This window comes from Phyllobates terribilis, unplaced genomic scaffold, assembly GCF_046119375.1.
Source record: "Phyllobates terribilis strain yellow unplaced genomic scaffold, ASM4611937v1 Scaffold_120__1_contigs__length_5212024, whole genome shotgun sequence".
Taxonomy (NCBI): Eukaryota; Metazoa; Chordata; class Amphibia; order Anura; family Dendrobatidae; genus Phyllobates; species Phyllobates terribilis.
In genome coordinates, this window is record NW_027362880.1 from 2,370,116 (window position 1) to 2,383,396 (window position 13,281).

General features: G+C 41.2%; 1 protein-coding gene across 1 annotated transcript in view; it reads left to right on the plus strand.

Annotated features, from left to right (window-relative positions):
* LOC141201613 (uncharacterized) overlaps positions 1-13,281 on the plus strand; it is a 126,331-nt gene that overhangs the window by 70,396 nt on the left and 42,654 nt on the right. Inside the window, exons 13-18 of the mRNA XM_073663616.1 lie at positions 6,478-6,756; positions 6,886-7,065; positions 7,149-7,272; positions 7,352-7,449; positions 7,634-7,724; positions 10,051-11,198. Of these exons, the coding sequence (XP_073519717.1) occupies positions 6,478-6,756; positions 6,886-7,065; positions 7,149-7,272; positions 7,352-7,449; positions 7,634-7,724; positions 10,051-11,198 (1,920 nt within the window). The remainder of the gene's footprint in view (positions 1-6,477; positions 6,757-6,885; positions 7,066-7,148; positions 7,273-7,351; positions 7,450-7,633; positions 7,725-10,050; positions 11,199-13,281) is intronic.

A 13,281-nucleotide genomic window follows, 5' to 3' on the forward strand; every position in this document is an offset into this window, starting at 1 on the left:
CCGAGTTGTCAAAGTACCGACAGCTCCAGCATGCCCCTGTACAAGATTGGATGGCTGAGTTGTCAGTAACTGTATCCCAGACACAGTGAGGGGTGGAACCTTGACAGTACCCCCTCTTCTAAGGGAGGCCGCTGGACCCCAAGGCTTCCCAGGAAACTTTAGATGGAAGGCCCTGACTAACTGATCGGCCTTCACATCTCAAGCAGGGACCTAGGATCTCTCCTCTGGTCCGTATCCCCTCCAGTGGATGAGGTATTGGAGGGAATTTCGGACCCTACGAGAATCCACCACCCTCTGAACCTCATGCTCTAAGCCATCGTCGACTGACACTGGAGGAGGCGGGGATGAGAGAGATAATACCGAAGGGATAAACGCCTTTAATAGGGATTTATGGAAGACATTAGGGATGCGAAGGGATGGAGGAAGCTTTAATCTGAATGCCACTGGATTGACCACCTCAACGATCTCATTTGGACCAATAAACTTTGGACCCAATTTTGCAGACGGCACTTGAAGTTTAAAGTTCCTGGATGACAACCAAACCTTATCCCCGATCTTAAAAACAGGACCCACTGAACGTCTTCTATCGGCCTTCTGTTTTTGGCGAGTCTAAGTGGTCCAATATTCTTCTGAACCTCCTTCCAGACATCTCCAAGTATTTGTACGGCGACTTCCACCCCAGGACATTTAGAACTAATCCTAGAAAATTCACCAAAATGGGGATTCAATCTATAATTACAGAAAAACTGAGAGGTTCCAGTAGACTGTACTCGACTGTTAAATGCAAATTCAGCAAGAGGTAAAAACGAAGACCAGTCCTCCTGCTGAGCTGCCACAAAGCACCTTAAAATTTGTTCCAAAGATTGATTTGTCCTCTCAGTCTGACCGTTGGTCTCAGGGTGGTAAGCAGATGAAAAGGACAAGTTAATCCTGACCTTATTACAAAAAGCTCTCCAGAACTTGAAGACAAATTGTACTCCCCTATCAGACAAAATGTTAAGAGGGATACCACGTAACTTACAATATGAGAAATAAACAACTTGGAGAGTGTCTCTGCATTAGGTAATCCTGACAAAGGAACAAAATGAGCTTGTTTGCTGAATTGGTCAACTACCACCCAGATAGCAATTTTCCCACCAGACAGAGGCAAATCCATGATGAAATCCATGGACAAATGAGTCCATGGCCTTTCTAGAATTGGCAGTGGAGCCAATTCCCCGGACGGCCGGATGTGACTGACTTTAGCGCGTGCGCAGGCATCACAAGCAGATACAAAATCTTTGATATCATTATGCATGGACAGCCACCAAAAAAGTCTGGTAATGACTTTCCATGTAGCAGTAACCCCAGGATGACCACTTAAGACGGAATCATGAAATTCTTGTAACACACACAATCTTAGGTACACAGGCACAAATGATTTAGATCCTGGAGTGTCGGGAGAAGCCAATGACTGGGAGTTATGGATCTCCTTTTCCAATTCTGAGGTTACCATAGAAACCACAATACCCTGAGGAATAATGGAGGATGGAGGTTCTGGAGGAGAAACTGAATCGAGACTACGAGATAATGCGTCAGCTTTCACATTCTTAGACTCCGGTCTGAATGTAATGCCTCTGTGGGAGTTTATCTTTTAGCTGATTCAATGTAAGCTAGATTCTTCTGATCACTGACCACAGTAACTGGATGAACCACTCCTCCAAAAAATGCCTCCATTCCTCAAAGGCTAATTTTACAGAAAGTAACTCACGATTCCCAACATCATAACTTCTTTCTGCCGAAAATTATTTAGACAAAAAAGCCCATGGACGCAAGTTAGTCAGAGTTTTGGACCCCTGCGACAAAACCGCCCCCACTCCGACCTCCGAAGCATCCACCTCTACAATGGATGGCTCTTTGAGATCCGGTTAGATCAGAATGGGAAGAGGCATGAAACACTCTTTTCATTTTTCAAAAGCCCTGATAGCACCCTGTGATCACACCTTGAGATTTGCCCCCTTACGTGTAAGGTCAGTAAGAGGTTATACAATCTGAGAAAACCTCTTGATAAATTTCCTATAATAGTTGGCGAATCCCACAAAATGCTCCAAAGGCTTGAGATCACGAAGCTGAACCCAGTCAATTATGGCCTGTACCTTCCAAGGGTCCATCTTAAACCCTTCTGCTGACAAGATGAACCCCAAGAATGAAATTTCCTGAACAGAACAAACATATTTCTCTAATTTAGCACACAAAGAGTTCTCACTTAATCTTTGTAACACAACACGGACATGTGCATTTAGTAACCCAAATGGCATGACAAGTAGTGTTGAGCGAATTTGTTTGGCATTTAAAATTCGTGTTTGTGTGCAGGGTTCCGACTTTTTCACGCCAAAAAATCAGCTCCGAAATGCTGAACAAATTCGCTCAACACTAATGACAAGGTTTTCAAACAGACCCTCAGACCTTAAAAACGCTGTTTTCCACTAATCACCCTCCCGGATGCGGATCAAATTGTAAGCCCCTCTAAGATCAAGTTTAGAGAACACCATGGCCCCCAGAAGCTGATTATATAGGTTGTGGATGAGTGAAAGTGGGTACGTATTTTTAACCATGATTTTGTCGAGTTCTCGGAAATCGAGACAAGGATGGAGACCCCCATCTTTCTTTTTTACGAAGAAAAAAATGGCAGCTACCGGAGAGGAGGAAGGACGGATATGACCCTTCTGTAAACTTTTGTTAGCATATTCTTGCCCATTCAGGCCCAGACAAATTGTAAAGGAGAGCTTTAGGCAATTTGGCACAAGGAATAAGATCAATAGCACAATCATAAGGATGATGGGGAGGTAGTATCTCCGCCTCTTTCTCTGAGAACACATCTCCAAAGTCCTTCAGGTACCCCGGCAGACCCTTCAGACTAGTGGAGCATGTTTGTACAGTTTTTAAACATTTCTTGCAACAATTAGGGCCCCATTTAACAATCTCCCTCTGACACCAATCAATAACAGGATTGTGAATCGGCAACCATGGAAGCCCTAGTACCAACCCAACAGGTAAATTATCCAACACAAAACATGAGAAGGATTCAAGGTGGAGTGCTCCCACTTGAAGCGTGAAATCCACTGTTACCTTCTTGATCAAATTCCTAGATAATGGCGTCTTGTCAAGGGCAAAGATTTGCTTGGGTCTTTCTAAACGAACTGTCCCTAACCCTAACTTCAGAACCAGTCCCGAATCAATAAAGTTAGCAGCAGACCCACAGTCAATGAAAGCCAATGTTGATAACACCTGGTTCTCAAAGCATAACACTGTATTTATCAGTACTTTAGCAGAAAAAGGTACGTGGGAGTCTGGGTGACCTCCTTGGCCATCACCCAGACTCGGACGTTCTCCTGATGGTGTGCTAGCCTGAGGGCAAGTAGGGCAATTCTTGAGAAAATGTTCAGCGAGACCACAATACAGGCAGAGTCCGAGATCTTGTCTACGTCTACAACACGAAGACTGGCAACTTTAATCTCCAATGGCTCCACCTCTGGTAAATGGACCTGCTCCGGGAGAATATAATGGGCAGCTTGTTGTTCCTCACGTCTCTCATGGATTGTACAGTCCATTCATATGGCCTGGGTCATGGCCTCCGCCAGGGAACAAGGAGCTTCATGGAGGACCAGGGCGTCCTTAAGGGTTTTAGAAAGGCCTTTGTAGAACTGGCACCTGAGAGCTGCATCGTTCCATAGAACTGCAGTGGACCACTGCCGGAACTCAGTACAGTAGTCCTCAGCTGTGTGACCCCCTTGAGCCAGGATCTTAGCCTCAGCGACCTGGATCCTGTTGGGTTCGTCATATATCAGTCCTAAACTGTCAAAGAAGGCGTCAACAGAAAACCGTTCTGGGGCTTGTGGGGACAAGGAAAATGCCCAGGTCTGAGGGCACCCTTGCCGAAGGGACATGATTATTCCCACCGGCTAGAACTCCTCCCCTGACAGCTCTCCCTGAAGACCCTAAACTGGTCTTTCTCTCCAGAAAATTTATCATGGAGGTCTAATACAGATTCAGGAGAGACCAACTGTACATCAGAGGGTACTAACGTCACAGCCACTGCCGGCAGTGGAGGGTTATCCGAGATTTTCATTAGATTAGTTATCTGACCCTGCAACTGACATTGTGATGACTCCAGACTCTGGCATTTCTTAGCCAGATCCTGAGTCATCAGCTTCAAATTCGCCATATGGTCACAGAGCGTGTGAACAGTCTCCATACAGATGAAAAAGAAAAACGTATTGGCCAGACGTAATGTGACACTGAGTCACTTTTCACTGCCAAGCTGTGAGACAGAATAGTCGAGGGGTCCAGAGTAAAAATACAGGAGGGTACGTCATAAACAGAGGGAAGAGGCAAAGGCATAGTCAGGTAACGTTACGTTGGTCAGAATACCAGGATAGCGGATCAGAGCAGAAGGAGTTAAACAGACGGATGGGCAGAGCAAGGTCCAAGGTCAGGCAACAGAATATCAATACAAAGAACACTTAGGCACAGAGAAACAAACCTCACACTAGCTGAATGTAGGTCTGGCAGAGGTCAGGGAGAAACAGCTCAGTTATGTAGCCTAGCATTCACCTGGAATGATGAACACCTGGAAATAGCCAGTGCCTCCCAGCCTCAGATTGGACAGCCAAGCTGTCAATCAACACACTGACAGCTTCAGCACGCTCCTGTACCAGATTGGACCACCGAGCTGTCAATCAAAGTACCGACAGCTCCAGCATGCCCCTGTACAAGATTGGACGGCTGAGCTGTCAGTAACTGCATCCCAGACACAGTGAGGGGTGGAACTGTGACAATTATCTTTTCCTTCCATACAGTACAGGGTCAAATTGTCTGAGAAGTACTCAGTAATCAATGGACACCCAGGTGTTTGAAAGGGAAGGATATAAAAGTATCAGACTCACATGTTGCAAACCATGAATAAGCATTGGTTTCATAAGTGGGCACTTGGTGGTATGCCATCACAACAGTTTTTATGAATTTACAATAAATGTGAGGTTTTAACAATATAGACAATGCTGGAGAATTCATCCCTCCTCCTTTCTCTACTTGAAATGTCCCTGACCAGGGCGGCTCCATGCGGTGATCTTCAGACAAGGTGCATTGAATAAACAGTGAGCTGACCTCCCTCTCCATTTTCCCATTACATGCATGCTTTCCCTACAGTGACAAATATTTATTTTTGCTAAAACTGTGATATTTTCACTTAAACTTTTTTTTAAACCTTTTTTATAAACTTTTTTAAACAACTTTCATTAGTGCAATCATACAACATACAAGCCTCTGATTGCTCAGGTGATGCACTGTACTACTGTAGTGCCGTGTATTATCACTACCTGTCAGTGCAATAGTAACGACCCCATACACATGAGATAAGTATTGGTTGAATGGTCATTTGGCAGATGGCTATCTCTCCCGACTCCCCCATACACACAAATATTCCAGCTTTCCTGTGGTCTGTATGACTGACTGCATCTGTAGGGAGGCCCCCAAATACATTATATAGTCGACCAAAACCCCCAAAATCAGTGCTTTCATGCAACTTTAGTCTAATATTTAAGGGTGGCGTTAAAAGGTAACTTATTGGACGCTGCCTCTGTCCCGGCCTAATAGACTTTTGTACATTGCAGGCCCAGACACCATTATTAGGCATTTAAGTATTGTAGGAACTATACCATTGAGCACTTGGGGAAGAAGGGGCATTGGGCCAAACTCTGTCACACCTTCTTAGATACCATGTTTGCTTTTTGCAGGAGCAAGTGGTTAAGCTGCCAGGGATTTTGTTGCAGCCGCACCTGTGTCATCCTTGCTGTGTACATCTATGTTCTGGTGCCCAAAAGAGTTCATATAAAAACAAAAACAAATGTTTAACGTGTTAAAAAATAATATGTGTCTTCTGCTTTTTGCATGTTTTTTCTTTTTACAAGAATTGTTGGTGACCATTTTCTTTTGAAACATTTTAATATCTGCTTTTTTTCTGGGGTTTTTCTTGTAATATAGGAAAGCCTAAGGCCAGAAATAAACCCCATAATACACTGTACATGTAGACTTTGATATCAAATAATTGTTGTCCGCGGTGTTTGTGCAATCAAAACAGCTTTTATAAAATCCTCAAACTTCTGTGTGTGAATCAGACATGAGCTGTAACTTGATAGAAGATTACAGTCCGGGGAAGACGGGGAACATTCATACAGACAGCCTGTGTTGATGTGTTTAGTGACGGTTTGTGGCTAAATATGTTTTTAGAGCCGTAGTAGAAGATGTTGCCTCATCATGTAGTTATTTCTCATGTCACGTGAAATTAATATCTCCTGCAGTACTGCTAATGCCAGTGTCGGAATATGAGACGAGAATTAGCGGTATGGAAGATGAGTCTATGAGAAACGTATTCAGCTGCAGACTCCGAGGAAGAAATTGCTTGTTGTCTGTGGCCTAAAATATAAAGGTTTTATTACTAGATGTAAAGAAAAAACTAAATACTGTAAAATCATAAATCTTATATGTTTCCCCTCATTATGTCCAATAGTTGTATTATACCAACAGGATTTTTATGATGTTCCATCGGCTCATCATCTCCTCATTCAGGTCTCTACAACACCGGATCCTCTCAGTGGAGATCTTCCATATAAGAAAATTTTCCTGATTTATCCATCAAAGATGGATATGGACAGGGACAAGATGGCGGCGAGGATATTACACCTCACCCTAGAGATCCTCTTCCGGCTTACTGGAGAGGTGAGAGATTCTGATGACATCACATTTAATCATTCTTATCTATGGGAATAACAGATGAACAGAACTGGAGAGGTGAGGACTCTGGAAATGTCTGTTGTGAGATTTATTAATGTGTCTTTCCTTAACCAGGATTACACAGTAGTGAAGAAGACCTCTAGTGAGTGCTGTCAGGACCCTGTGTCTGAGGGATGGGGAAAACCCCTGAGACTAATCACGGGGCCTCCACCTCACCCCTTGATACATGAGGACATCAATGACCAGAAGATCCTAGAACTCACCTACAAGATGATTGAGCTTCTGATTGGAGAGGTGACATTACTGGGAATGCTGGGACATTATACAGTAACGCTATGAAGGGATTGTGGAGATGACGGTATCAATGTATGTGTCAGGTTCCTATACGGTGTCAGGATGTCGCCGTCTATTTCTCCATGGAGGAGTGGGAGTATTTACAAGGACACAAAGATCTGTACAGGGACGTCATGATGAAGATTCCCCAGCCCCTCACATCACCAGGTAATAGACAGGACTAAATACACGCAGCTTACAATTATCCGTATGAAAATAATTCAGTCCCTGTATGTGTTTCCTCCAGATCGATCCAGTAAGAGGACAACACCAGAGAGATGTCCCCGTCCTCTTCTTCCACAGGCCTGTAAACAAGAAGATCCCAATGTTCCTCAGGATCATCAGGTAGATGGAGAGAAGGTGTCATGAGATCTCCCCTACAATGTGTAGACGGCTGTAAAGGTCTTGTGCTCAGTCTTGTTTTATCCACAAATATTTATATTTGTGTAATGAGAACAGTGGAGATGACGGGATTAGAGCTGATCATAGATGGGACTTCTCCATCTTACTTCTATAATATTTGTTCCAGAGTGAAGATCAGACCCATATTAATACTACAGAGACATATGTGATGGGTGATGAGCGGTGTAAAGAGGAGATTCCTACATATGACTACCCAGGTGAGTCGTAACCACTAAATGCAGTGAACTCACAGATTCTTCTCAGTCACCGGCTGTGGCTGCTTTATCGGTGGTGTAGTCCGGCCGTATCACAATCGTGGATCACCATTTTGCCGCTCGACCACAACATTCTCCTCTGTCCGAAAATGTTCAAATTACTTTGTGAAATTGTGAAAGACCTTTTCTATAGAACTTACAACCTGGAGGATCCACCTACTCCCTAGGATTAGAAGACGCTGACCGTTACCTGCCCATATCTGTAAACTACAAAGCCAAATGACAGCGTACGTAGAATGTGCTGACAAGTTAGAAAATCACTTGAAGAAAAATATTACGATGGGCCTGTAAGAGAAAGCGGAGGGTAATGATGGTGTTGGCTTCCTAGAACAATGATATCTTATTGGATGAATCTACCTTCTCGCCCTTCTGTGCTGCTGAATGTGCTCATATGGTCCTTACAAGACACTGTACAATAACAGCAGAGTTTCCCTTTATCTTGACTTTTCTTTTTCTTTTCAACCAACTAACTTCAAACAGGATTGCGATAAGCTACACTAAAAACATTACACCTGTGCCATGATATATCTCTAAGCTGTGCGTGGCTGATGGCTGTAATATACATTTATTCCCGCCTGCAGGAGATGTGTTGGCTCCAGCCCTGGTTTCATGGATTCACTCCACGTCATAAATTCCATTATGTTTTCAATCCTAAGGAATTCAGATTACTACACAATCTCTCCTGAAACAGGGAGCACTAATACTTTCTATACTCTGCTGGTCAGAATTCATATTAGCTCCAATGCTCCACCATAAATGAGTGCAACTCCGGTTTAGTGTTGGATTTCTCCCTTCATACATACGTTGTTGTTGGGGATGTTACATGTTTTTATATTCTTTTTTTTTTTTTTTTACCAGTTCATTCAGTATGATAGCTTCATTGTAGTGGGATCGGCTTTCCTCACTTATGTGACTCTGTAACTCCCTGGTAGCCTTTCAAAAAGATCTCCATTGCCTCTTCCAAATGCCCAAGCTCTAAATTTAAGACACCTCATCTCTGCACTATTATAAAAAGTTCTCTTTGAATGCCTAATATTTCTTCTTGAAACTCATCTGCCGGAAAATATTGTCCCTTAAGATAGTTTAGATTGCCAAGAGCCACCGAGCCCCATACTCTAATTACTCCCATTACCAGCGCCGCCTGCAGAATGAATAAGGCGACTCCTGGTGACAGAAGCCGATTCACAGGATCAGATCCCAGAGGAGATGGGACAAACCATTTGCAGAAGCCCTAATATGACAAAATGTCAGAAAACCAGAGCAGTAGAAATCCCCATAAAGTGACTTCATTTTGGAAATTACAATTCTCAGTGAATTAATCTATAGGAGTATTGATTATTTTGACTACACAGGCATTTTCCGAAAATTAGCCCTGGATGTTGGAGAGTAAAAATTGCATATTGGCCATTTTATTACCCAACACATAGTGCTCAGATTGTGCTCCAGGATACACAAACACCTTAAATTAAGTGGGTTCTTCTCACTATAGTAATGCCAAATACATGGATGCTAAATGTGTTTTGGGCGCACTGCAAGGCTCAGAAGTGAGGGGGAGATTTGGCTTCGGAAAAGAAGATATTGCTGGATTGGTTTATGGAAGCCATGTTGATTCTCAAGTGCCTTTGAGCCACTAATAAAGTGGAAACCTCTGTTTTTCCACTGACAGATGATGGACCTGAGTGGGGGGCTTGTTTTTTGTAGGATGAGTAGAAGTTTTTATTGGTATCATTTTTGCCTACATAACATTTTTTGATGGCTTCTTATTCCATATTTTGGAGGCAGAATGAACAGTTGGACACCACGCTCTACTGGTTCATCCTATGAGGTTTTCTATTAGACTGTGAACTGTCATTCTGTCAATAACTTGCCATTTCTACAGACATTTTAAGTACAATTAACACAAGAATCCCATAGAAAAATAAATAAAGATAGCATACCACTTCTAAATCAATCTAAACAAACACATCCCTGGGCTACATGCTAGTCCAGGAAAATGAAGAAATATATGCTCAAGTTTAAAAATCAATTTTATTAGACGCAAATCTAGAAAAATAGAGGAATATTTAAAATATTTTAAATATTTCTCTATTTTTTAGATTTGTGTCTAATAAAATTGATTTTTAAACTTGAGCAAATATTTCTTCATTTTCCTGGACTAGCATGTAGCCCAGGGATGTGTTTGTTTAGACATTTTAAGTAGAAATGTTCAAAAACATAAATTTCAAGGACATTTTATTCAAAATTAATAATTGTTTTTTTTTCTGAGCAGATGACTGTACCAGGAGATCAGAGGGACAGGAGATTTTTAAATTGGATGATCTTGAGATCCCACATGATACAATTGAAGTGAATGCCATTACTCCAGATATGCCATCATCCCTTCACAGCAAACATCAATCATCTGATCCTATGAAACAGGTCCTATCTTCTGATTCATTGCCAACTACTAAGGAAAATGAAAATAAAATAAGCATTAAAAAACTAACTGCTCCTAAAGCAAAGAAATCATTTTTATGTTCAGAAAATGGAAATAGTTTTACCCTCGAAAAGTCTATTCTTAAACCTCAAAAAATACAAACAGCGGACAATAGATTTTTTTGTTCCAATTGTGGAAAATATTTTAACCAGAAATCAGTTTTTGTTGATCACCAGAGAACCCACACAGAGGAGAAGCCTTTTTCATGTTCAGAATGTGGGAAATATTTTAATCGGAAAGACCATCTTGATAACCACCAGAGAACCCACACAGGGGAGAAGCCCTTTTCCTGTTCAGAATGTGGGAAATGTTTTAACCGGAAAGAGCATCTTGATAACCACCAGAGAACCCACACAGGCGAGAAGCCCTTTTCCTGTTCAGAATGTGGGAAATGTTTTAACCGGAAAGAGCATCTTGATAACCACCAGAGAACCCACACAGGCGAGAAGCCCTTTTCCTGTTCAGAATGTGGGAAATGTTTTAATCGTAAAATGATTCTTGATAGACACAAGAGCACCCACACAGGCGAGAAGCCCTTTTCCTGTTCAGAATGTGGGAAATGTTTTAATCGTAAAATGATTCTTGATAGACACAAGAGCACCCACATAGGGGAGAAGCCCTTTTCCTGTTCAGAATGTGGGAAATATTTTAACAAGAAATCAGGTTTGATTAAGCACCAGAGAACCCACACAGGGGAGAAGCCTTTTTCTTGTTCAGAATGTGGGAAATATTTTAACCATAAATCAGTTTTGGTTACGCACCAGAGAACCCACACAGGGGAGAAGCCCTTTTCATGTTCAGAATGTGGGAAATGTTTTAACCTTAAATCAGCTTTGGTTACGCACCAGAGAACCCACACAGGGGAGAAGCCCTTTTCATGTTCAGAATGTGGGAAATGTTTTACCCATAAATCGGATTTGGTTAAGCACCAGAGAACCCACACAGGGTAGAAGCCTTTTTTCTAATCTTATTTTTAATCCAATACATTTTTATTGAGATTTATTCATTAGTTGTTTTTTTTGTTTTTTTATAAAACAAGAAACCAGTGCATACAATAATAAAATAACATACCATAGGGATCACATACATGCATCTCTCCTATATATCCTTTCAGCTTGCCCATTACCATCTGATAACTTGCAGTTACTATATCTTACAATTAACATTCCACAGTCTTGAAATCTCTTATATAACCATAATATTGTAATAAACATTATAATCCTATACACATATAGGTGTGCTATATTACCCATACCACATGTTAAGGAATTCCAATACACATTACAATGAAACATTAGACCTCGCCAATACTGCCCTTCTCCCATAAGTCATTGTCTCTCCAACAATAACCCCCTTGATGGCATTCCAGGTGTATCCAACCATAAGCCCCATGTTTTCTTAAATGTATTCACGGAGTTTAGTTTTTTACATACCCCTTTTTCTAATCTGATAATATTATTTATCCTATTTTTGAGTTCACTAATTTCTGGAGATAAGGGGTTAATCCATTTGGATGCAATATGTTTCCTAGCTTGAAATAAAATACGTGAAATCCCTATTGAAATTGGGTTAAATTCCATATCATCCTCTAATATACCTAATAGGCATTTTTTGGGTCTGGTTGAATATCTATTTTATATACCCTCTTTATAATAGACAGAACTCCTTTCCAGTATTTACCTAACTCCCGGCATTCCCATAGCGTATGTAATAGGCCCGCAGCATCCATGTTACATCTTGGACATTCATCATCAGTCCGGTATCCTATGTTACATAGGAATCTAGGCGTCTTATATTTCCTATGTATTAATATGATCTGGGAAAATCTCTGCCCCTCATGTAAAGATAATTGGGGAACCAGTTCTAATACCTCTCTCCATTGATCCTCAGAAATTGGACCTTTATCTCCATCCATTTTTGTCTAGCTGGAGAAGGAAATATTGTTAAATAATTATCAAGAAGGACTCAATAAAATATCAGAAATACGACCCTTAGTATTTCCCTTCTCTAATACCAACTTAACAAAAGTATTATTTTCTACCCAAAAGGGCGTCCATCTTGATTGTGCATTAAATGAATGCCGAGACTGTAGAGATGTATAGAATTGTTTATTTGTCAACCCAAATCCCCCCTTTAATTGATCAAAGGACTTAAGTATCCCTTCAGATAACGTTTTATATCGTATATATTCCTTTATCCACCAAACTCCAAAATCCCTCTAATTTACAGAACTCAGCATATTTATTATTAAACCATATAGGTGTAGATTCATTGCAGTCTCCTATTTCCATTATATCTTTACCCCTATCCCAGACCTTGTAGAGTAGAGCAAGTGTAGGGTATAGTGATTTCTTGTGTGCGAGGTCATTCAGTTCCACTATATGAATAGGAATATTCCACGGTGTCCTGAGGTAATTAACTCCTTAATACTATTTGGGTTTGCAGCGCTATGCCACCCACCCAAATGTGACAATTGTGCTACAATATAATATATTAGTGCATTAGGAATCGCCAATCCACCAGATTCCTTGTCACTTTGTAGTTATTCACATTTTATCCTAGACGATTTATTTTTCCATATAAGAGAATGAAACTTGCTATGAATTTTCTGAAAATGGGAATTATGGATCCAAATAGGGGCATTATGCAGAATGTATGAGAGTTGGGGCATCAATATCATTTTTAATAAGTTCCCTCTTCCTACAGCTGATAATGGTAATCTCCACCACACATCGATTTTCTTTTTATACTTTTCCAGAAGAAGATATAGAATCAGTACAATGTAATCCGGAGATCTTATCGTTATACTTATACCAAGGTATTAGAATTTCTCAACCCTTTGTATTCGTGTATGTTCTAATATGCTGGAATCAGGGATATCATCACATGGTAGAATAACCGACTTATCCCGATTAATGGACAGGCCTGACCATTCACCAAACTCTCCAATAATGTTCAGAATAGGATCAGTAGACGTCTGGATATCACCTACAGTAGAAACCAGAAGTTTCCATCCACTATATA